The sequence below is a fragment of the Erythrolamprus reginae genome, chromosome 1 (assembly GCF_031021105.1).
Source record: "Erythrolamprus reginae isolate rEryReg1 chromosome 1, rEryReg1.hap1, whole genome shotgun sequence".
NCBI classification, from domain to species: domain Eukaryota; kingdom Metazoa; phylum Chordata; class Lepidosauria; order Squamata; family Dipsadidae; genus Erythrolamprus; species Erythrolamprus reginae.
The window spans coordinates 419,640,952-419,662,877 of NC_091950.1; the positions used below are offsets into that span (position 1 = coordinate 419,640,952).

Below are 21,926 nucleotides of genomic sequence, written 5' to 3' on the forward strand. Positions count from 1 at the left end.
TCCTCTCCCCTGTCTGCCTGGTCCTCCCCCTCCTGTTCACTGTCCTCCTCCTCTGGGCATGGATCCGGCAGAGATCCAGCCGGTCCCTGAGGAGCCTCAGGCTGAATCACAACAAGTGGTGAGTGGTATTTGGCCTTTATATACAGTATTTATCTATTCATTCATTCATTCAATTTTTATGCCGCCCTTCTCCTTAGACTCAGGGCGGCTTACAACAGGTTAGCAATAGCACTTTTTTTTTTTAACAGAGCCAGGCTATTGCCCCCACAATCCGGGTCCTCATTTTACCCACCTCAGAAGGATGGAAGGCTGAGTCAACCTTGAGCTGGTGTAGTTTATACAGAATTGTTTAATACAGTATGTAGTTTATACAGAATTGATCCCAAGAGATAGCAAAAAAGGGTCTTCCCTATACACATATGCATACACATCCAAACCATAATCATTATTTTTTTCTACCAGTCATTAATCACTACCATTTTATCACCTCCCGAGCAATTAAGCTAAAGTCTGTCGGGATGAGGAGGTACAATTCTGCAGGCAATAGGAGATAAACTGCCTTATAAATGCCCAGCCAATTTTGCATAGAAGGATGATATAATCAAACAGCAGGTTAGAAAGAGCTAGGTTTAATTTATTTATGCAGATATGAGAGGCCTTGTTACCGGAGGCATACAAGCTCACCAAAGGGCATTTGGGAACCTAATTTTGTTTTGTTTTTTGTTTTTATGCTGGAGTTCTCAGATGAGTTCCAATTCACTTAACGGCTGTGTTGCTGACTTATCTTAGCTCTCTACATGAGGCTACCTTTGAAAAGTGTTCGGAAACTTCAGATCAATTTCCGGTTGCAGTTCAAAGTGTTGGTTATGACCTATAAAGCCCTACATGGCACCGGACCAGAATACCTCCGGGACCGCCTTCTGCCGCACGAATCCCAGCTGCCCATTAGGTCCCACAGAGTTGGCCTTCTCCGGGTCCCGTCGACTAAACAATGTCATCTGGCGGGACCCAGGGGAAGAGCCTTCTCTGTGGCAGCCCCGGCCCTCTGGAACCAACTCCCCCCAGAGATTAGGACTGCCCCCACCCTCCTCGCCTTTCGTAAGTCATTAAAAACTCATCTCTGCCGCCAGGCATGGGGAAATTAACACACACACCAATTGTCAAGGTTGGTGTATAGTTTGATTGGATTGTGTGATTATTTTATTATAAGGGTTTTAAATTGTATTTTTAAAAATTGGATTTGTACGCTGTTTATGTTGTTGTGAGCCGCCCCGAGTCTTTGGAGAGGGGCGGCATACAAATCTAATAAATTATTATTATTATTATTAAATTATTATTATTATTAACCACTGTCTCACTTAGCAACATAAATGTTGGTCTCAATTGTGGTCATAAATTGAAGACTATCTGTACGAGGCCACTGTAGTGCATCAGCTACCCATTAATTTCAATTGTTTTAGCTCATCCATCATCTGCATGTCAACATATTATATATTGTTGAGGTTTGGGAATCCTGATCTAGGGGAATATTTTATACTCTTTTTAAAAAAAATATATAATTTTTTATTGATTTTTAAAGGATTTTACAAAAAACAAAACAGAAAACATAAGTGTACCATCACCATACAGAAAAAAAAACCCTTCACCAGGGAAGAATCAATTTTGTGTCCTTCATTTGCTTTGTCTCTGGGTTACATTGTTCATTCTTTATAGAGTGATTGAATTTTATTTCTTACATTTACATCGCTTACTGATGTTGTTAATATATAATTTTTAACCATCTCCTACCGCATCATTGTTGCTGCTAATTTCCCTTCATTATAATTATGTAGTCTAATTTCCATAATTTCATAGTGAATGTGATCCGCCATATATTTGCACCAATTTTTTATCGTCCATTTATTGTCATCTTTCCACCCAAGCACTATAGTTGCCTGGGCACTTTCTATCGCTGCAATTTTGATTTCTTCATATTCTTTTACCTCACTATTTTTTATCAATAATGCTGCTTCCATAGTTATTTTCCAATTACCATTCGTAATTTTGTTCACTTCCATTTGTATTTGTTTCCAAAATTTTTGAACTTTATTACATTCCCAAAACATATGCATAAATACTCCTTTTTCCTTGCACCCATGCCAACAATTTCCTTTCTTCGTTGTTTGAAAACGTGCTAATTGTACTGGTGTATAATACCATTTATGTAATATTTTTCTTCTCATCTCTCTTATTCTTGTATTTTTAATTTTTTTAATATTTTCAATTATTCCCTCCATATCCCATTCATCAATTTCTAATTCGTCCTGCCAATATCTCGTCAATCCTTTTACTACTTGTTCTTCCACTTGTAATAATTCTCTCTATATATGACCTGTTTGTGCTTTTATATTCTTGCACTTATCCCTTGGTATCTTTTCTAAATTTGTTTCTTGTCTCATAAATATTTCTTTGTTTTCCCTTTTACTTAAATATGTACTTATCGCATTGGTTTGTAACCAGTTTTGTTGTCCCAGGCACCTCTCTATTTCATTTCTATTAATTCTTCCGTCCCTTTCATATAACTGTTCTATTCTCTGTATCCCTTTCCTCCTTATTTCCCATATTATCTTTGTGAGGTTACTTTCTTTCTTTGTATTTATCACATGCAGCGTTGCTAATTTAGAGTTTGTCATTTTCAATTTATCTTGCCATTTCATCCAACTCTCTATTATCGCTTTAGTAGGATCTAATAGTCTATTTATTTCTACCTTATTCCATTTCCTAAATAATAATTCCTGATTCTTAATATCATTAATTTCTTTCTCTAATTCTACCCATGGTTTTTCCTCTAATAATTGTAATTCCATTAGCCTATCAATATGATATGCGTCCCTATAATACTCCAAGTTTGGATTTCCCCAACCTCCCTCGTCCTCCGTTGCTATCAGCCATTTTTTTTAAATTCTTGGTCTTTTATTACCTTCTATCCACACGTTCAATTTAGTATCCCATTCTCTTATCTTTCTTATTGGGAAGGTTCCATGCATTACTTGTAAAATATATAGCATTTTTGGGATAATCATCATCTTTAAAGCTCTTACTTTAGCCAATGTTCTCAAATTGTTATTTTTCCAGTTCTTAATTTGTTTCTGAATTTTTTTCCATATTAAATTATAATTAAATTCCACCATTTTACCCGGGTTCTTTAATCATCATACTCCTAAATGTTTTATTTTCTTGCTACCCAGTTTTAAACCCGATACCTTCCGTATTTCAATTTGTTCTTTGGGCCCTGTATTTAAACAAATGATTTCTGATTTTTCCATATTCACTCTTAACCCTGATTGGTTTTTAAACTCCTGAAGTATTGTAATCATTCTTTTAATCATATCTATTGGTGTTTCTGTGACTATTATAGCATCATCTGCAAATAAATTTAATTTTAATTCCATACTTCCTATTTGATATCCCTTCCATTGTATATCTTTTCTAATTTTATTTGCCAATGTTTCAATTGCCATTGCAAAAAGCATCGGGGATAGGGGGCATCCCTGCTTAGTCCCATTATTTATTTCTATTTTCTCCGTTCTATTTCCATTCACTCTAACATAGGCTATGTTGTCCTTGTATATTTCTTTTATTATTTGACAAAACCCTTTCCCCATATTCAAACTATTGCATAATTGGAACAAATACTCATGATTTATTTTATCAAAAGCTTTGTAAACATCTAACTTTAGTAATCCCATTTTCCTTTTAATTTTGGTGGCATGGTGCAGCACATTCACTATATTTCTAATTGGCTCATATATTCTTCTCCCTTTTATAAAACCATACTGGTCTTTCCCAATTATCCTTGGCAATATATTTTCCAACCTATTTGCTAAAAATTTCATAAAAATTTTATAATCTTGATTTAGCAGACTAATTGGGCGGTAGGAACCTGGTTCTTTTAAGTCTCGACCTGGTTTAGGAATTGTTACAATTTCAGACACCTTCCATGTTTGTGGAACATCTAATGTTATGAGGATATTGTTATACAGTTTCTCCAAATGCGGTAATAGAATTTTTATATACGTTTTATAATATTCACCTGTAAATCCATCGGGGCCTGGTGCTTTACCGGGTTTTAGCCCTTTTACCACTTTAATTATTTCATCCCTTGTTATATTTGCATTTAACATTTGTCTTTCTTCCTCATTCAGCCTTTCTTTAACCTCTATTTCTTGTAACATAACATGTTCTTTTTCATATAATTTTGCATAAAATTCTCTTATTACATTTTCTACTTCTCTGTTACCATATTTCATTACCCCATCCTTATCCTTCAAACCATTTATTATTAATTTTTCTTTTCTTTTTTTAAGGTATTTCGCCATTTGTAATTCTGATTTCTTCCCCCATATTTCAATTCTCTGTTTCACTGCTATTCTCATATTATTCCAATTTTCTTCCTCTATGTCCTTTAATTGTCTTTGTTTAAGTTTTAACAAGTCATTCCATTCTTTATTTCTGGTTATTCTCAAATTTTCTCTTATTGATTCTATTTCCCTTATTCTTTTTTCCCTTTCCATCCCTCAACTTTTTCTGATATAAGACTCCATACTAATTAGATTACCCCTAATAACTGCCTTCTTCGTGTCCCAGATAACTGATTGTCTCATTCCATCATTTTGATTTATTTCATAAAATTCCTGAATATCTTTCTGAATTTTTTTCCTTGTTTTCTTCACTTACTGAGACAATTGTGTTATATCTCCAAATTCTTTCTCTACCAGTAGGGTCTATCTTTATAACTGCCGTTATAGCTGCATGATCAGATATCCAATTACTTTTGATTTCTGCCCTTTTAACTTGGATATTTCCTGTTTTGTTCATGAATATATAATCAATAGAACTAAACTTATTGTGTCTTGCTGAATAATATGTCCCTCTATTGGAGTTATCAGCGTGTAAATCTATCATATTTAACTTATTCAAATTTAATTGCTTCTTTTCTTTGTTATTAGCTGTTATTTCTACATTGAAATCCCCAGCAAATATCACCATCCCCTCTGAAAATAAATCCAGTTTACGTTTTGCATTCATAATAAATTGTTTAGCATTTACATTTGGAGCGTATATTACCGCTAACGTTATCATCTTTTGATTCATTTTTCCTTTTACAAATAATAATCTTCCTTCTTTATCCCCTTTTGTTTGTATCACCTGAAAAACATTTCTTTGATTTATTAATATGGCCACTCCTTTACAGTTTGTTTTTCCTCTACACTCAAAAATTTGTTTCCATTCTTTACTCTCTATCCGTTTATCTGTTTTTTCCCTTCCCTTATGAGTTTCAGTAAGAAATAAGAAATCCACATAGTTTTCTTTCGCTAATTTCAATAGTCTATATCTTTTCACAGGCGATGCTATATGTTGTTGAGGTTTGGGAATCCTGATCTAGGGGAATATTTTATACTCTGCAAACTCTTGATCGCTTTTGAATGGCGCTGTTAATTGTTGAACTGTCATATTCCTCTTGACATGAAATGAAGGTTTGTTATCATGGTTATTATATTGGGATCCTATTTCAACTGCCTGTTGTAGTCTCTGAACCGGCTTGACCTTCATGGATTTGTCGAAAATGAAATATATAAATAAAATGGGCTAACAGCAATTGATTCCATTTAAACATGCTTACTTCCACTGTCAAAGTTTCCAGATAGACACCAATTTGGAACTATTATCTGAAATTCAAATTATCCATTGTTGTTTTTTTTAATTGATTTCATAGTATTTATAGCAGCCACAAATATTACAATTGCTTGGCAGGTAGAACATTGAACTGAAGCAACCAATGTTATGAGAACATTTGGGCAGATTCAGACTTTTAAAAAGATGATGGAGCTGTCCTTTACAATATAGGTAGTCCTCAACTTATAACAATCTATTTAGTGGTCAATCAAAGTTGAAACAGCACTGAAAAAAGTGACTTATGTCCATTTTTCACAGTTATGACTTTCATACTGAGTTAGAGACTTTGGCCTGCCACAAAGTCAATGGGGAAGCCAGATTCAGTTAACAACGGGGTTACTAACTTATCAACTGCAGTGATTCACTTAACAACTGTGGCAAAATAATAAATATAATAATATAGGGCAAAACTCATTTACAAAATGTCTCACATAACAACAGAAATTTTGGGGCTCAACTGTGGTTGTGGGTCCAGGACTTCCTGTTCCTTCTCTTATATTCTTAACAATACTAGTGTCAGTATCTGGATTCATTTTACAGGGTGGGAACGGGACAGTAGCGAAGGGAGTAGGTCATAACAACATTCTTTCCCGTGAGATCAAGCGTCCAAGAGCTCCTGGCACCTGGAAGGGAGTGACCAAAGTATGGCGGCAGCTGAGACAAGAGAAGGATTGGGCCCGGTGATGGGAAGGCCACTGGACAAGGCAGGGTAGGGATTTTCATGCGGGTCAGGGAAAACGCAGGATTTCAGATTCAGATGCAATTCAGATTTCAGATTTCCCCCCAGATGTGCCAATATGACTTCTCAAATGAAATCTTACTTCAATGCACTTTGTCTTGGAGTTCTGAATTGCTATGAGGAGTTTGATGGAACGCTGACAACTAGCATGAATACAAGCAAAAATAGCAGAAGTAGATGAACAAATGCCTAAGCAGGGGTTGGACTAGAAGACTTCCAGGGTCCCTTCCATCTATTGTATTCTTTTATTTATTTTTTATTTATTTATTTTGTCCAATACACAATGAGGGTTTTACAGGATATATATCTATATACACATAGTAAAATACATGATGAAGGTTATAGAGGAGATACTCATAGTAAAATATATCTAAGAAAGAATAGAAAAGAAGGTATAGTAATAGAACATGTCAATGAAAGAATAGAAGAGATATAGGAATAGAAGAAAGGTATAGGAGATATAGGAGAGCAATAGGACAGGGGACGGAAGGCACTCTAGTGCACTTGTACTCGCCCCTTACTGACCTCTTAGGAATCTGGAGAGGTCAACCGTGGATAATCTAAGGGTAAAGTGTTGGGGGTTTGGGGATGACACTATGGAGTCCGGTAATGAGTTCCACGCTTCGACAACTCGGTTACTGAAGTCATATTTTTAACAGTCAAGTTTGGAGTGTTTAATATTAAGTTTAAATCTGTTGTGTGCTCTTGTGTTGTTGTGGTTGAAGCTGAAGTAGTCGCCGACAGGCAGGACGTTGCAGCCTATGATCTATCATTCCATTCCATATTCTATTCTATTCCCCTCCCCTCCTATTCTCTATTCTCTATTCTCTATTCTCTATCCTATCCTATCCTATCCCCATTCCCATTCCTTACTTAATTGAATCATTCAAAAGCAAGTTGCTCTCTCCTTTAATTCATAAAAATTATCCTGGATCAACTTAAGGGTGAACTTTTTAATCGGGTTTCAGATTTGAATGCAGAACAATTAGGACCAATTCCAGCAACCAATTTAAGAACTGCCATTTCTTAACCACATTGGGCTAAACGGCAAAGGTGGCAAAGTTATTAAAGATGGAGCAAATATAGATTTCCCTAAAGTGCAGTAATTCAAGGGGAAGTCTTCAGATTGTGGTTATCGCCCTGACCCAGAGCTATTTAACAAGGTAAACAGAAAGTGTAAATCAAATCCGAGTCTTCCGAGGACCCCAAAGATCACCTGAACTCACTTGGATAATTAATACAACCCACCAATAAACAATTCTCATGAATTCCTGCCCTTATATCCTCAACTGCACATCTGCACAGATTGTCCTTGACTTACAACCACAAATGAGCCTAATGTTGCCCCATTTTACAACCTTTCTTAGAAAAATATAAACATAGAAGACTGACGGCAGAAAGAGACCTCATGGTCCATCTAGTCTGCCCTTATACTATTTCCTGTATTTTATCTTACAATGGATCTATGTTTATCCCAGGCATGTTTAAATTCACCAACCACGTCTGCTGAATTTACCAACCACGTCTGCTGAAAGTTTGTTCCAAGGATCTACTACTCTTTCAGTAAAATAATATTTTCTCATGTTGCTTCTGATATTTCCCCCAACTAACTTCAGATTGTGTCCCCTTGTTCTTGTGTTCACTTTCCTATTAAAAACACTTCCCTCCTGGACCTTATTTAACCCTTTAACATATTTAAATGTTTCGATCATGTCCCCCCTTTTCCTTCTGTTTCAGACAAATGGTTGTCCAATCTCTTTGTAAAAACCTCAGATGTTGGCGCATTGTAAGTGTGAAAAATGGTCATAAGTCACTTTTTTCAATGCCCTTATAACTTCGAATGGTCACTAAATGAATAGTTGTATATCGAAGTTGACCTTACTGAACATGTCTTCCCCAGACAACCATTTCCTGTCTAAAATCTGGACTTGTTAAATTGATTATAGTCCTCCTAGGTTAATTTTTACAGACTTCTTCAAATGGAAAGGAAAGGCTGGAAACTCTTCAGGCAGGAAACTCTTTACCGTTTCAGACAAATGGTTGTCCAATCTCTTAGTAAAAACCTCCGATGTTGGCGCATTCACAGCTTCTGGAGGCAAATTGCTCCTCTGATTAATTGTTCTGACAGGATATTTCTCCTTAATTCCCAGTTGCTTCTATCCTTGTTTAGTTTCCACCCATTGCTTTGGAGAAGAGCTTGACTCCCTCTTCTTTGTGGCAACCCCTGAGATATTGGAACACTGCTATCAGATCTACCCTAGTCCTTCTTTTCATTAAACTAGCCAGGCCCAGTTCCTGCAACCGTTCTTCCTATGTTTTAGCCTACACTCCCCTAATCATCTTGGTTGCTCTTCTCTGCACTCTTTCTAGAGTCTCAACATCCTTTTTGCATCATTGTGACCAAAACTAGATGCAGTATTCCAAGCATGGCCTTACCAAGGCATTATTTATTTATTCATTCATTCATTCATTCATTCATTCATTCATTCATTCATCCATCCATCCATCCATCCATCCATCCATTCATTCATTCAATTTTTATGTCGCCCTTCTCTTTAGACTCAGGGCGGCTTACAACATGTTAGCAATAGCACTTTTTAACACAGCCAGCATATTGCCCCCACAATCCGGGTCCTCATTTGACCCACCTCGGAAGGATGGAAGGCTGAGTCAACCTTGAGCCGGTGATGAGATTTGAGCTGCTGACCTTCAGATCTACAGTCAGCTTCAGTGGCCTGCAGTACAGCACTCTACCTGCTGCGCCACCCCGGCTCTTCTAAAGTTATAAAGTTCTATTAACACGTCACATGATCCCTTTAGGATTGCACTGGCTTTTTTGGCTGCTGTCGCATACTGCTGGCTCATGCTTAAGTGATTGTCTACTAGGATTCGTATACAGAATAGCGAAGTTGGAAGGTACCTTGGAGGTTTTCTAGTCCAACCCTCTGCTTAGGCAGGAAACCCTATGGCAGTGATGGTGAACCTATGGCATGGGTGCCACAGGTGGCATGTGGAGCCATATCTGCTGGCACACAAGCCGTTGCTCTAGCTCAGTGTTTCCCAACCATGGCAACTTGGAGATATCTGGACTTCAATTTCCAGAATTCCCCAGCCAGCATTCGCTGGCTGGGGAATTCTGGGAGTTGAAGTCCTAATATCTTCAAGTTGCCAAGGTTGGGAAACACTGCTCTAGCTCATATCTATGCCAGCCAGCTGATTCTTTGCTCACACAGGGGCTCTGGGAAGGTGTTTTTGGCATCAAGAGAACCTCCAGGGAGATGGGAGAGGGCATTTTTACCCTCCTCCGGCTCCAGGGAAGCCTTTGAAGCCTGGAAGGGCAAAACACGAGCCTCCCGGGTCCACCAGAAGTTGAGAAACAAGCCATTTCCAGCCTCCAGAGGGCCTCCAGGGGGCGGGGGAAGTTGTTTTCACTCATCCCAGTTATGGGATGAATTATCGGTTATGAATTATGAGTTATGAATTATGGGTGTGGGCACTCACACATACATGATAATGCTGGGTGAACAGTGCAGTCAGGCGGTAGGGAAAGCAAGTAGGATGCTTGGCTGCATACCTAGAGATATAACAAGCAGAAAGAGGGAGATTGTGATCCCCTTATATAGAACATTGGTGAGACCACATTTGGAATACTGTGTCCAGTTCTGGAGACCTCAGCTACAAAACGATATTGACAAAATTGAACGGGTCCAAAGACGGGCTAAAAGAATGGTGGAAGGTCTTAAGCATAAAACGTATCAGGAAAGACTTCATGAACTCCATCTGTATAGTCCGGAGGACAGAAGGAAAAGGGGGGACATGATCGAAACATTTAAATACTGTATGTTAAAAGGTTAAATAAGGTCCAGGAGGGAAGTGATTTTAATAGGAAAGTGAACACAAGAACAAGGGGACACAATCTGAAGTTAGTTGGGGGAAAGATCAAAAGCAACATGAGAAAATATTATTTTACTGAAAGAATAGTAGATCCTTGGAACAAACTTCCAGCAGACATGGTTGGTAAATCCACAGTAACTGAATTTAAACATGCCTGGGATAAACATATATCCATCCTAAGATAAAATACAGAAAATAGTATAAGGACAGACTAGATGGATCATGAGGTCTTTTTTCTGCCATCAGTCTTCTATGTTTCTATGTTTCTATGCCATTTCAGAGTAGGTCAATCCCCTCTTCTTTGTGGCAATCCCTGAGATACTGGACTGCTATCATGTCACCCCTAGTCCTTCTTTTCATCAAACTGGATGCTCCCTCTCCAACGCTAGCTGCCAAGCGTTTGTCCAGAAGTCGTGGTTTTGTGGTCCTTCTGAGATGCCCGCTCGGACGCACAGAAAGTTAGCCAACCTAGATATAGCATGAGGGAGCAACTGTCGAAGTTTCAGAAAGTAAAAGGCAGGGTGCTTATCTAAGCAATAACCACCCCTGCCCTGCAGCAGAAGGCAAGACAGCCAAAAAAAAAAAAAAGCCATCAGAAAAGCAGATTCCAATTTGACCCAATCCATTAGTCCGTAAATATCAAGCCTGAAATGGCCCTGCCGTCCCGTTCCTTTCTGCAGTAAGCATATTTGTGAATTTTCCTTCGGTCATCTTTTAACCTTTCCCATGCCATATCGGCTGTCTTCTCTGTCCATTAGCGCTAATGGCTCTGCTCTCACATAAGCTGTTAGGACTCATTACAAGGTTATCAGGTAACAAGACAAAACAGATGCCTGCTTGTTTGCCTATGGGTTTTAAAAGCGACTTGTCCCACTTTGGGGCTCAAAGGACTGCAAAAGAAAAAAAAAGAAAAAAATTTAAAAAGAAAGGAAAGGGGGGGGGAGTATCAGTGTTACTGTGGGTAAGGAAGTCCAGTGTTTAAATTTTGGTCTGGCATGTCAAAATTATATTATTTAGAGGTTGTTGTGGTTAGCTCTGGCCCAGCTCCTGCCCCAAGGACTGTGGATGTGGGGGAGACATCCACATGCTGCAGGCCTGTTTTGCCCCTGGTGGAATCTGATGATGAAGGCTCCTCTGACCAATAAGACATGAGTGACAGGGAGGAGGAGAGTGTGGCAGACAGCTCAGAAGGAGATCAATTCTCTAGCTCCTCCTTGGATTCAGAACAAGAGTTCATGATACAGCCACGCATGCGGAGAGCGATGCATAGGCAGCAACAACTGAGAGATTACTATCAAAGAAAATGAGGCCACCTGTGGTTGGGTGGGGCTGTGGTCATTAGTTAGGCTGCTATAAAGAGCAGCCTGTGGGTTTGGCCATTGTGGAGGATTATCTGATCGTTGTGTTTCGTGACTGCTTTACTGACTTTGACCTTTTGTGTGCTGATTTTTCCCCGCTTTGAAACTAAACCAGAGCAAAGTGTGTGTCACTTTGTGAAAGAAGAAGGACTGTGAATTGCCTCACAGCTGCAAGCTAAGTACCACAGAACTGATAAGGGACTTGTACAAATTACCAGTTTGTTTGGAGACGAGTGCTCTGTGCTATACCAAAAGAGGGCTTGGTTTAAGTGAATTTTCATTATGAAGAACATTGTTTTGAATTTTCAAAGGTGTGTGTGTCTAAAATTTGTACCTGTGAATTTTTGGAAGGAGTCTGCCAGAGAGCCCGACAGAACAGGGGTGAGGAGGAGCTGTGAAAGTCCTGAATATCAGCCTTATATGGCATCGGGCCAGATTACTTGCGAGGTCGCCTTTGTCCCACAAAGTTGCCCTTCTGCAGGTCCCATCAACTAGACCAGTGTTTCCCAATCTTGGTAACTTGAAGGTGTCTGGACTTCAACTCCCAGAATTTCCCAGCCAGCATTTACACTCCCATTCCTTCTAGAAAGTCAAAGTCGTTCTTTGTCATCGCACTCCTGCACCTGCACGGAAGGAGATGGGTGGATCTGCCAGGCTGGCAGTTGGACACTGGTCAACGTGACGGGCTTGGGGGAGTGAGGACAAGGGCTTGAACTTTCAACTGGGTGGGGAACACCAAAAGACTTGGGATTCATCCAGATGTGCCAACACGGCTTTGCTAATAAGTTGGAACTTGAGGAAGAAATTGCCTCGGACTCTGATTTAATTTTAGACGCTATTTGGAACCCTGACAACTACAGTGGTACCTCTACTTAAGAATGCCTCTACTTAAGAACTTTTCTATTTAAGAACTGGGTGTTCAAGATTTTTTTTGCCTCTTCTTAAGAACCATTTTCTACTTAAGAACCATTTTCTACTTAAGAACCTGAGCCTGGAAAACTTTCCCAGGAAATTTGAGAGCGGCATGAAGGCCTGGCCAGTTTCCTGCCATTCCCCCTTTAATCCTGGCCATCTCGGGCTTTTCTGGGCTGCCAGAGGAACCTTTCCGTGGTGCTTAAGGAGGCTTTGGCAGTCCAGAGTGAGAGAGAGAATAAACTTCTGCCAGCGCCCAGAGAAAAGAAACGCTCCCTTCACTCTGGGCAGCCCAGAGTGACCAGAGCATTTTCCTTTCTCTGGGCACTTGGAGAGGGAATAAAACACTTTGCTGTGGTGACTCCCTCGCGCTGCCTCCCACAGACGCGGCATGAGGTTGCCTCCCAGAGCGTCTGGGCGCAGAAAGGATAAAGGGAGCGCTTTGCCCCGGCTGAATCAACTCGGCTTCAGTCAAACCGAGGAGTCACCACAGTGAAGGAAAGGTGCCGGCTACAAAGCGAGGAGCGAGAGGAGAGGGGAGCCCTTCAGCATGGGAAGGAAGAGGAAGCAGGTAGTAGCAGCAGCAGCCTTTTGGTCAAAGGAGCGGAAGGTTCCCCCCTCTCGCCCGCCTGGGTTTCCCTCTCTGGCGCAGTATATGGGAGGCAGCCTCGCACCGGGTGTATGGGAGGTGCGTGCTCCTCCTCGCCGTCTCAGAATCCCTTTTTTTTTAAAGCCTTAAAGTTTTGGATTTTTTTGATTCCCCTCACCTCATCTTCTTCCTTCAGCAGCAACTGTCCTCCTCCTCCCACCACCCAAATTCCGAGCTTTTATTTCTTTCCTAATGGGTTTGCACACATTATTTGCTTTTACATTGATTCCTATGGGAAAAATTGCTTCTACTTCCAAATTTTTCTACTTAAGAACCTGGTCACGGAACAAATGAAGTTCTTAAGAAGAGGGACCACTGTATTTGTTAAAAGCAGCAAAGATACAGTGTAGCCTAGGTACCAGATTCAGGACAGCTTTTTCATATTTCACAAATATGTTTGTGAGTGACATAAGGGAAGGTTTGGTAGGGAAGGTTTGTCTCTTTGCTGATGACTCTAAAGTGTGCAATAGGGTTGATATTCCTGGAGGTGTCTTTAATATGGTAAATGAGTTACCTTTACTAGATAAATGGTCAAAGCAATGGAAACTGCAGTTTAATGTTTCCAAATGTAAAATAATGCACTTGGGAAAAAGGAATCCTCAATCTGAGTATTGCATTGGCAGTTCTGTGTTAGCAAAAACTTCAGAAGAGAAGGATTTAGGGATACTGATTTCTGACAGTCTCAGAATGGGTGAGCAGTGTGGTCGGGCGGTAGGAAAAGCAAGTAGGATGCTTGGCTGCATAGCTAGAGGTATAACAAGCAGGAAGAGGGAGATTGTGATCCCGCTATATAGAGCGCTGGTGAGACCACATTTGGAATACTGTGTTCAGTTCTGGAGACTTTACCTACAAAAAGATATTGACAAAATTGAACGGGTTCAAAGACGGGCTACAAAAATGGTGGAAGGTCTTAAGCATAAAATTTATCAGGAAAGACTGAATGAACTCAATCTGTCTAGTCTGGAGGACAGAAGGAAAAGGGGGGACATGATCGAAACATTTAAATATGTTAAAGGGTTAACTAAGGTTCAGGAGGGAAGTGTTTTTAATAGGAAAGTGAACCCAAGAATAAGGGGATACAATCTGAAGTTAGTTGGGGGAAATATCAGAAGCAACATGAGAAAATATTATTTTACTGAAAGAGTAGCAGATGCTTGGAACAAACGTCCAGCAGACGTGGTTGGTAAATCCACAGTAACTGAATTTAAACAAGCCTGGGATAAACATATATCCATTGTAAGATAAAATACAGAAAATAGTATAAGGGCAGACTAGATGGATCATGAGGTCTTTTTCTGCGGTCAGTCTTCTATGTTTCTATGTTTCTATGGTTTCAATTAATAAAACTTATGACATTATGGCAGAAGAACCCATACAATACTCCTGCCTCCTCCTATTTTCCCCATAACAACGTGAGATGAGTAAGGCTGAGAGTGACTGGCCCAAGGTCACCCAGCTTTCAGGGTTAAGGAGGGACTAGACCACCCTGTCTCCTAGCAATTGGCCCAAAGTCACCCAGCTGGCTTTCATGCCTATAACAGAACCAAAACTCACAATCTCCCAGTTTCTAATCTGCTGCCTTAGCCACTAAACCAAACTCTATTTGGCCTTATTTACCATAATTTTACCAAAATACCTTGTAATTTGAAAGCACACTTAAGTTTCAGAATGCCCAAAATGTCCTTTGTTTGCTGTAGGACTTGGGAAAGGGGACGTGCTAAATATTAATTAGCTATAATACAATAATTTCTCTTTAACGTTTGCAGCAGAAAACCCACTTGACCATCAAGGTGTATTTCCCTGGATGAATATTTAAATGATCACTATTTAAGCAGAAATACAAATCCAGAAATGGAAAGACTACCTTTTCAATTCTAAGAATAAGAATGAGAATGTGCTGGGATTCATGAAATTAAGAAAACATATGTATTTTGTTTTGTATTAAAGTTGACAAAACAAATTGTGTAACACGATTCTGTACTCCTCCTCGCCACCCCAGAAATACACACACATCCATAATTGTCTTGACCGATACAAAACCTGTGATTTTTCCACACATTTAACAGAAGATTGGTTGGCATGCACAGTCATCATTATGGGATACACATTTTTTCTCCTCTTTTCAAAATGTTGCTTGTTTATTCTAAGGAAATGGCACATTCTCTGCCTTTTTCTGTGGGTTGTTTTGAAGAAGCCGGTCATAGCCCACCAATTGAAAACTTCGAATGTCCAATTCCTTTCTTGCAAACCACCATGTCTTCTCCCAGAAAGTGAGAAGCTGATGGGAGTTATAATAAGCGCGGCTTCAAAAACCCAGAAAGGGATGCATTTCGCAGTTAAATGAGAATGTTTTTCTTTAACTGAATTTACGGATATAAATTTAGAACGTATGAGCTGGGAGGGACTGTCGCCTAATTCAACCCCTAAGTCAGTTCAAAAATCCAGCGAAAGATGCCTGACCGGAGGCCAATGCCAGAACAGAATTCCTGAATTATGGATCTATGTGTCACAATTTCCTACCAGATTGTAATGTAGAAAGGGAAGAGGAAATGGCTTTGAATCTTTCTGGAACACACACTGCATTTCGGACATAAAAACTTTAGAAAATGTCCAGAGATACTTTACTAGAAGAGCTCTCCACTCCTCCACTCGCAACTAGATTTACAATCCTAGGCTTGGGAACTACATCACCTTAAACACAACCTAAGCATAGCCCATAAAATCATCTCCAACAATGTCCTTTCTGTCAGCGACTACTTCAGCTTCAACCACAACAATACTCGAGCACACAACAGATACAAACTTAAAGTATACCGCTCCAAACTCGACTGCAGGAAATACGACTTTAGTAACCGAGTAGTTAATGCATGGAACTCACTACCTGACTCTATAGTATCATCATCTAATGCCCAAAGGTTTACCCTTACACTATCCACTGTTGACTTCTCCCGATTCCTAAGATGTCAGTAAGGGGCGTGCATAAGTCCTATTGTTTTTCTCTTACTAGTATAATGTATATAAACATAGTTATATCTTTGTATACTACCAATAGTACTTGACAAAACAAATAAATAAAAATGTCAACCCTGAAGCGAACCTCTTTTCAGGCTTCAGGGTTGCCACTAGATGGGAAGGGGAGGGAAATAGTTAACTGGAGTTTTGTAGTCAAAACAAAAGGTTTTCCTGTGGGAACCAAGGTCATTCGAACAGGTGGCTGGAAGAGGAGGAGCGAAGTAACCAGGCAACCGGCCAGCACCTCTACTGGACAATGTGATTGATGACTTCAGGAAAAGGGGGAAGACTTTCTCTTGTAATCAGGTGAAAACTGTTGGAACTTTCAGAGTCGGTTTTCACCAGTTGTGCTAATATGACGTATCCAATAAATGTGTTCTTTGGGGAATCTACCTGCTTCGGAGTTTTGCTTTGACATTAAACCGACTCTGAAATCGAAGTTATAACAGCACTGAAAAAGTGACTTATGGCCATTTTCACACTTATGACCACTGCATCATGGTCACAAAATTCGGGTACTTGGCAACTGACTCATATTTCTGACCGCTGCAGGGTCCTGTGATCACACCTTCTGTCAAGCAAACTCAATGGGAAAGGCAGATTTGCTTACCAACATAAGAACATAAGAACCTAAGAAGAGCCCTGCTGAATCGGGCTAAAGCCCATCGAGTCCAGCATTCTATGTCACACAGTGGCCCACCAATTGTCCATGGGGATCTTCAGCAGAAAGAAAAGGCAAAACCCTCCCTTTCCCTTGACCCCCAACAAATGGGACCCGAGGGAATTCTGCCTGCCTCAACCAACATAGAGGCGGCACATGGACATCCGTTTCAATAACCACCTATGATACACTTGTTATAAAATAGAATAGAATTTTATTGGCCAAGTGTGATTGGACACACAAGGAATTTGTCTTGGTGCATCTGCTCTCAGCGTACGTAAAATAAAATATACATTTGTCAAGAATCATGTGGTACAACACTTAATGATTGTCATAGGGGTCAAATAAGCAATGAAGAAGCAATATTAATAAAAATCTTAGGATATAAGCAACAAGTTACAGCCATACAGTCAATATGAGAGGAAATGTGTGATAGGAATGATGAGAAAAACTAGTAGAATAGAAGTGCAGATTTAGTAGAAAGTCTGACAGTGTTGAGGGAATTATTTGTTTAGCAGAATGATGGCGTTCAGAAAAAAACTGTTCTTGTGTCTAGTTGTCTTGGTGTGCAGGGCTCTGTAGCGACGTTTTGAGGGTAGGAGTTGAAACAGTTTGTGTCCAGGATGTGAGGGGTCAGTAAATATTTCCCCCACCCTCTTTTTGACTCGTGCAGTATACAGGATCCATGGATCTGTCTAATCCTGCCTTGAAGCATTCTAGACTGACAGCTGTCACAATCTTTTCTGGAAGTGAATTCCATGTTCTTAACTTATCAACCATGTTCTTAACTTAGCAATTGCAGCCATTCACTTAACAACCATGGCAAGACAGGTGGCAAAATGGGGCAAAACTCATTTAACAACTGCCTTGCTTAGTAACATACATTTTGGGCTCCATTGTGGTCGTCAGTCAAGGACTACCTGTATTGGAGCTAGGGTTTTAAAAGCCCTCGGCCACGTCTTCTATCTGGGTAGGTGGCCTGCAGCTGATGCCCACAAAGGTACCACGTTTTACTCTTTAATCTTACCCAGATGTTTTCCATAGGATTTCCATATTCAGAGACATGATTTTTTTTTAAAGGCATATGTTCTCATGCTGTGAAAATATATATTCCTTCATTCACATTTATATTTATGTCAAAATGGTGGCCCTCCAGATGTTGTTTCAGCCTTGATCCCTCCTGACCACCGGCTCTCTCAGTGCTGGGCTCCGATCGTGCCTGTGGGTTTTCTGGATAACCATTTTCACAGTGGATGTTGGATTAGGGAGAAATTATGTTCCTGTTTTATAAAAAGCACAGCTACATTTAAGTTCCTACCCATTTTTTTTCCAGGTGAAAAAATGTCCTTTTAATGTTGTTTTAATTGGTTTGTCAAGATTAACTGTTAAGATTAATTGTTTAACTGTTTGTATTTTATTGTTATAAAACCTGCCATTTTCTTATTTTCGCCTGTAACCCTTTTGAGGGAGTAGAGTAGAGTAGGATAGGGTAGGGTAGAGTAGAGTAGAGTAGAGTAGAGTAGAATAGAATAGAATAGAATAGAATAGAATAAATAGAATTATTTATTGTCCAAGTGTGATTGGACATATAAGGAATTTGTCATTGGTGCATATGCTGTCAGTGAACATAACAAAATAGAAATATTTGTCAAGAAATCATGAGATAAAACTTAATGATAGTCATAAGGGTCAAATAAGCAATCAGAAAACAATCAATATTAATTTAAATCATAAGGATACAAGCAACAAGTTACAGACATATAGTCATAAGTGGGAGGAGATGGCTGATAGGTATGATGAGAAGACTAATAGTAATAGTAATAGTAATAGTAATATAGTAATACAGTAATAGTAATAGTAATGGGAGTTATACAACTGAAATACAGTGGTCCCTCGATTTTCGCGGGTTCGAATTTTGCGAAAAGTCTGTACCATGGTTTTTCAAAAATATTAATTAAAAAATACTTCGTGGTTTTTTCCCCTATACCACGGTTTTTGCTGCCCGATGACATCATATGTCATTGCCAAACTTTCATCCACCTTTAATAAATATTTTTTTAATAAACTTTAATATATAAACATGGTGAGTAATAATCAAAATGGTTGCTAAGAGAATGGGAAATTACAATTTAGGGGTTTAAAGTGTTAAGGGAAGGCTTGGGATACTGTTCATAGCCAAAAATAGTGTATTTACTTCCGCATCTCTACTTCGCGGAAATTCGACTTTCGCGGGCGGTCTCAGAACGCATTCCCCGCGAAAATTGAGGGAACACTGTAACTGTTTCTGGCTATACAGGTAGTCCTCGACTTACAACAATTGATTTAGTGACTGGCCCTGTCATGTGATCAAAATCGAGACGCTTGGCGATTGATTCCTATTTATGACGGGTTGCAGTGTCCTGAGGTCACGTGATCTCCTTTTGTGACCTTCTGACAATGGGAAATCCAGATCCACTTAGCAACCAGGTCACTCACTTATCAACTGTGGTGATAACAACTGTGGCAAGAAGGGTAATAAAATGAAGCAAAACTCAGCAAATATCTCACTTAACAACAATGTCCGGGTTTAATTGTGGTCGTAAGTCGAGGTCCACCTCTACACAACCCTGAAATGAAAATCAGAATAACAACTACCTTTAAATAGAAAAAAAAACTACGTGGCCATGTCGGCCACAGAAAGGAAATGACCACCGATAGACTTACTTTGGCTGCGCTGATGACTGTGGCTGTGTAGGACTGAATGTTATCGCCACAAGCTCCGCCTCGGGACTGATGGCAACGAATCAGCTGCAAGAAGGAAGTGTTTGCATTAGGTCAAGTCAACCAATCAACAGCAGGCCCCCTTCGGAAGACCCTCCCATCCTTCCCTCCACCCCGTTACAAACAGTCCTCCACTTACAACAGTTCTTTTAGCAACCAGAGTTACAATGGCACTGGGAAAAAAGTGACTTATGGCCGTTTTCTCACTTATTTATTTATTTATTCAATTTTTATGCCGCCCTTCTCCTTAGACTCAGGACAGCTTACAACATGTTAACAATAGCATGTTTTAACAAAGCCAGCGTATTGCCCCCACAATCTGGGTCCTCATTTTACCCAGGATGGAAGGCTGAGTCAACCTTGAGCCAGTGATGAGATTTGAACCGCTGACCTACGGATCTACAGTCAGCTTCAGTGGCCTGCAGTACAGCACTCTACCTGCTGCGCCACCCCGGCTCTTGCGACCATTGCAGCATCCCCATAGTCACATGACCAAGAAATTCAGATGCTAGGCAACTGGCAGGTACGTATGACAGTTGAGGTGACTCGGGATCACATGATCACATTTTGCAAAGTTCTGGCCAGCAAAGTCAATGGGGAAGCCTTAACAACCGCGTCCCTGAGCTAAAAGCTGTGGTGATTCACTTAAGACCTGTCGCAAGGACGGTCGTAAAACGGGGCCTAATTCACTTAACAACTGTCTTGCTTTTAGCATTGCAGAGTTGCAGCTCAAATGTGGTGGTTAAGTTGAGGACTTGGATTATAGCAAGAGCAGCTATCTTCAATTCTGCCGCTACAATTAGCATCTTAACAAAATACTTATTTTTATATCACCCTCTCTCTTTCATTCTCTCTCCCTTTTATTTTCTCTTTTTTATTTTCTATTCCATTCTTTGTCATTCTCTCTCTCTTTCATTCTCTCTGTTTCAGTCCCTCTCTCTTTCATTCTCTCTTTTTTCTCTCTTTTTTATTCTCTATTCCATTCTTTTTCATTCTCTCTCTTTCATTCTCTCTGTTTCAGTCCCTCTCTCTTTCATTCTCTCTTTTTTCTCTCTTTTTTATTCTCTATTCCATTCTTTTTCATTCTCTCTCTTTCATTCTCTCTGTTTCAGTCCCTCTCTCTTTCATTCTCTCTTTTTTCTCTCTTTTTTATTCTCTATTCCATTCTTTTTCATTCTCTCTCTCTTTCATTCTCTCTGTTTCAGTCCCTCTCTCTTTCATTCTCTTTTTTCTCTCTTTTTTTATTCTCTATTCCATTCTTTTTCATTCTCTCTCTCTTTCATTCTCTCTGTTTCAGTCCCTCTCTCTTTCATTCTCTCTTTTTTCTCTCTTTTTTATTCTCTATTCCATTCTTTTTCATTCTCTCTCTTTCATTCTCTCTGTTTCAGTCCCTCTCTCTTTCATTCTCTCTTTTTTCTCTCTTTTTTATTCTCTATTCCATTCTTTTTCATTCTCTCTCTCTTTCATTCTCTGTTTCAGTCCCTCTCTCTTTCATTCTCTTTTTTTCTCTTTTTTTCTCTATTCCATTCTTTTTCATTCTCTCTCTCTTTCATTCTCTCTGTTTCAGTCCCTCTCTCTTTCATTCTCTTTTTTCTCTCTTTTTTTATTCTCTATTCCATTCTTTTTCATTCTCTCTCTCTTTCATTCTCTCTATTTTAGTCCCTCTCTTTCATTCTCTCTTTTTTATTCTCTATTCCATTTTTTTCATTCTGTCTCTCACTCCTTCATTCACACTCTCATTCTGTCGAAAGAGAAGTATTAAGGAAGATTATGGACTGTGCGAAAATGAATATACCCACAATGAAAACTAAGGATAAAGAAGACTCAGAGTTTTACAAAATTTGGGGAAAATTTTATGAGTGGATTGAAAATAAAAATGGATAAAATAGTCAATGTAAATTTAATGAAAAAGAGATAAAGGAATGAGAAATATGACTGGGAGAACCCAGTTGACAAAAATAGAAAAGGAGGCAGCATTAGATACTGTAAATATGTGACATATACTTAAATGTAAACTAGAATAGGTTTGAAATAGAATTTAAGAAAATGAGTACTAGAATTGAAAAATGAAGAAATATTGCTTAGTCTCTCTCTTTTTAGATTAAAATTAGCTATTGGAGTAATATTTCAGCTTTTTTATATCAAGTTTTTTAGTTTGTTTTTTTTAGACAGACTGAATAATTAGAGATTTGAAATGTGATTTAAGTTATTTGCTAATCTATTATA

General features: G+C 39.3%; 1 protein-coding gene across 1 annotated transcript in view; it reads right to left on the reverse strand.

The window, feature by feature from the left end:
* The window catches only part of BCAS3 (BCAS3 microtubule associated cell migration factor), an 845,338-nt gene that overhangs the window by 676,637 nt on the left and 146,775 nt on the right, over positions 1-21,926 (reverse strand). The window contains 1 exon segment of the mRNA XM_070735381.1: positions 19,644-19,727. Within this exon segment, the coding sequence (XP_070591482.1) occupies positions 19,644-19,727 (84 nt within the window).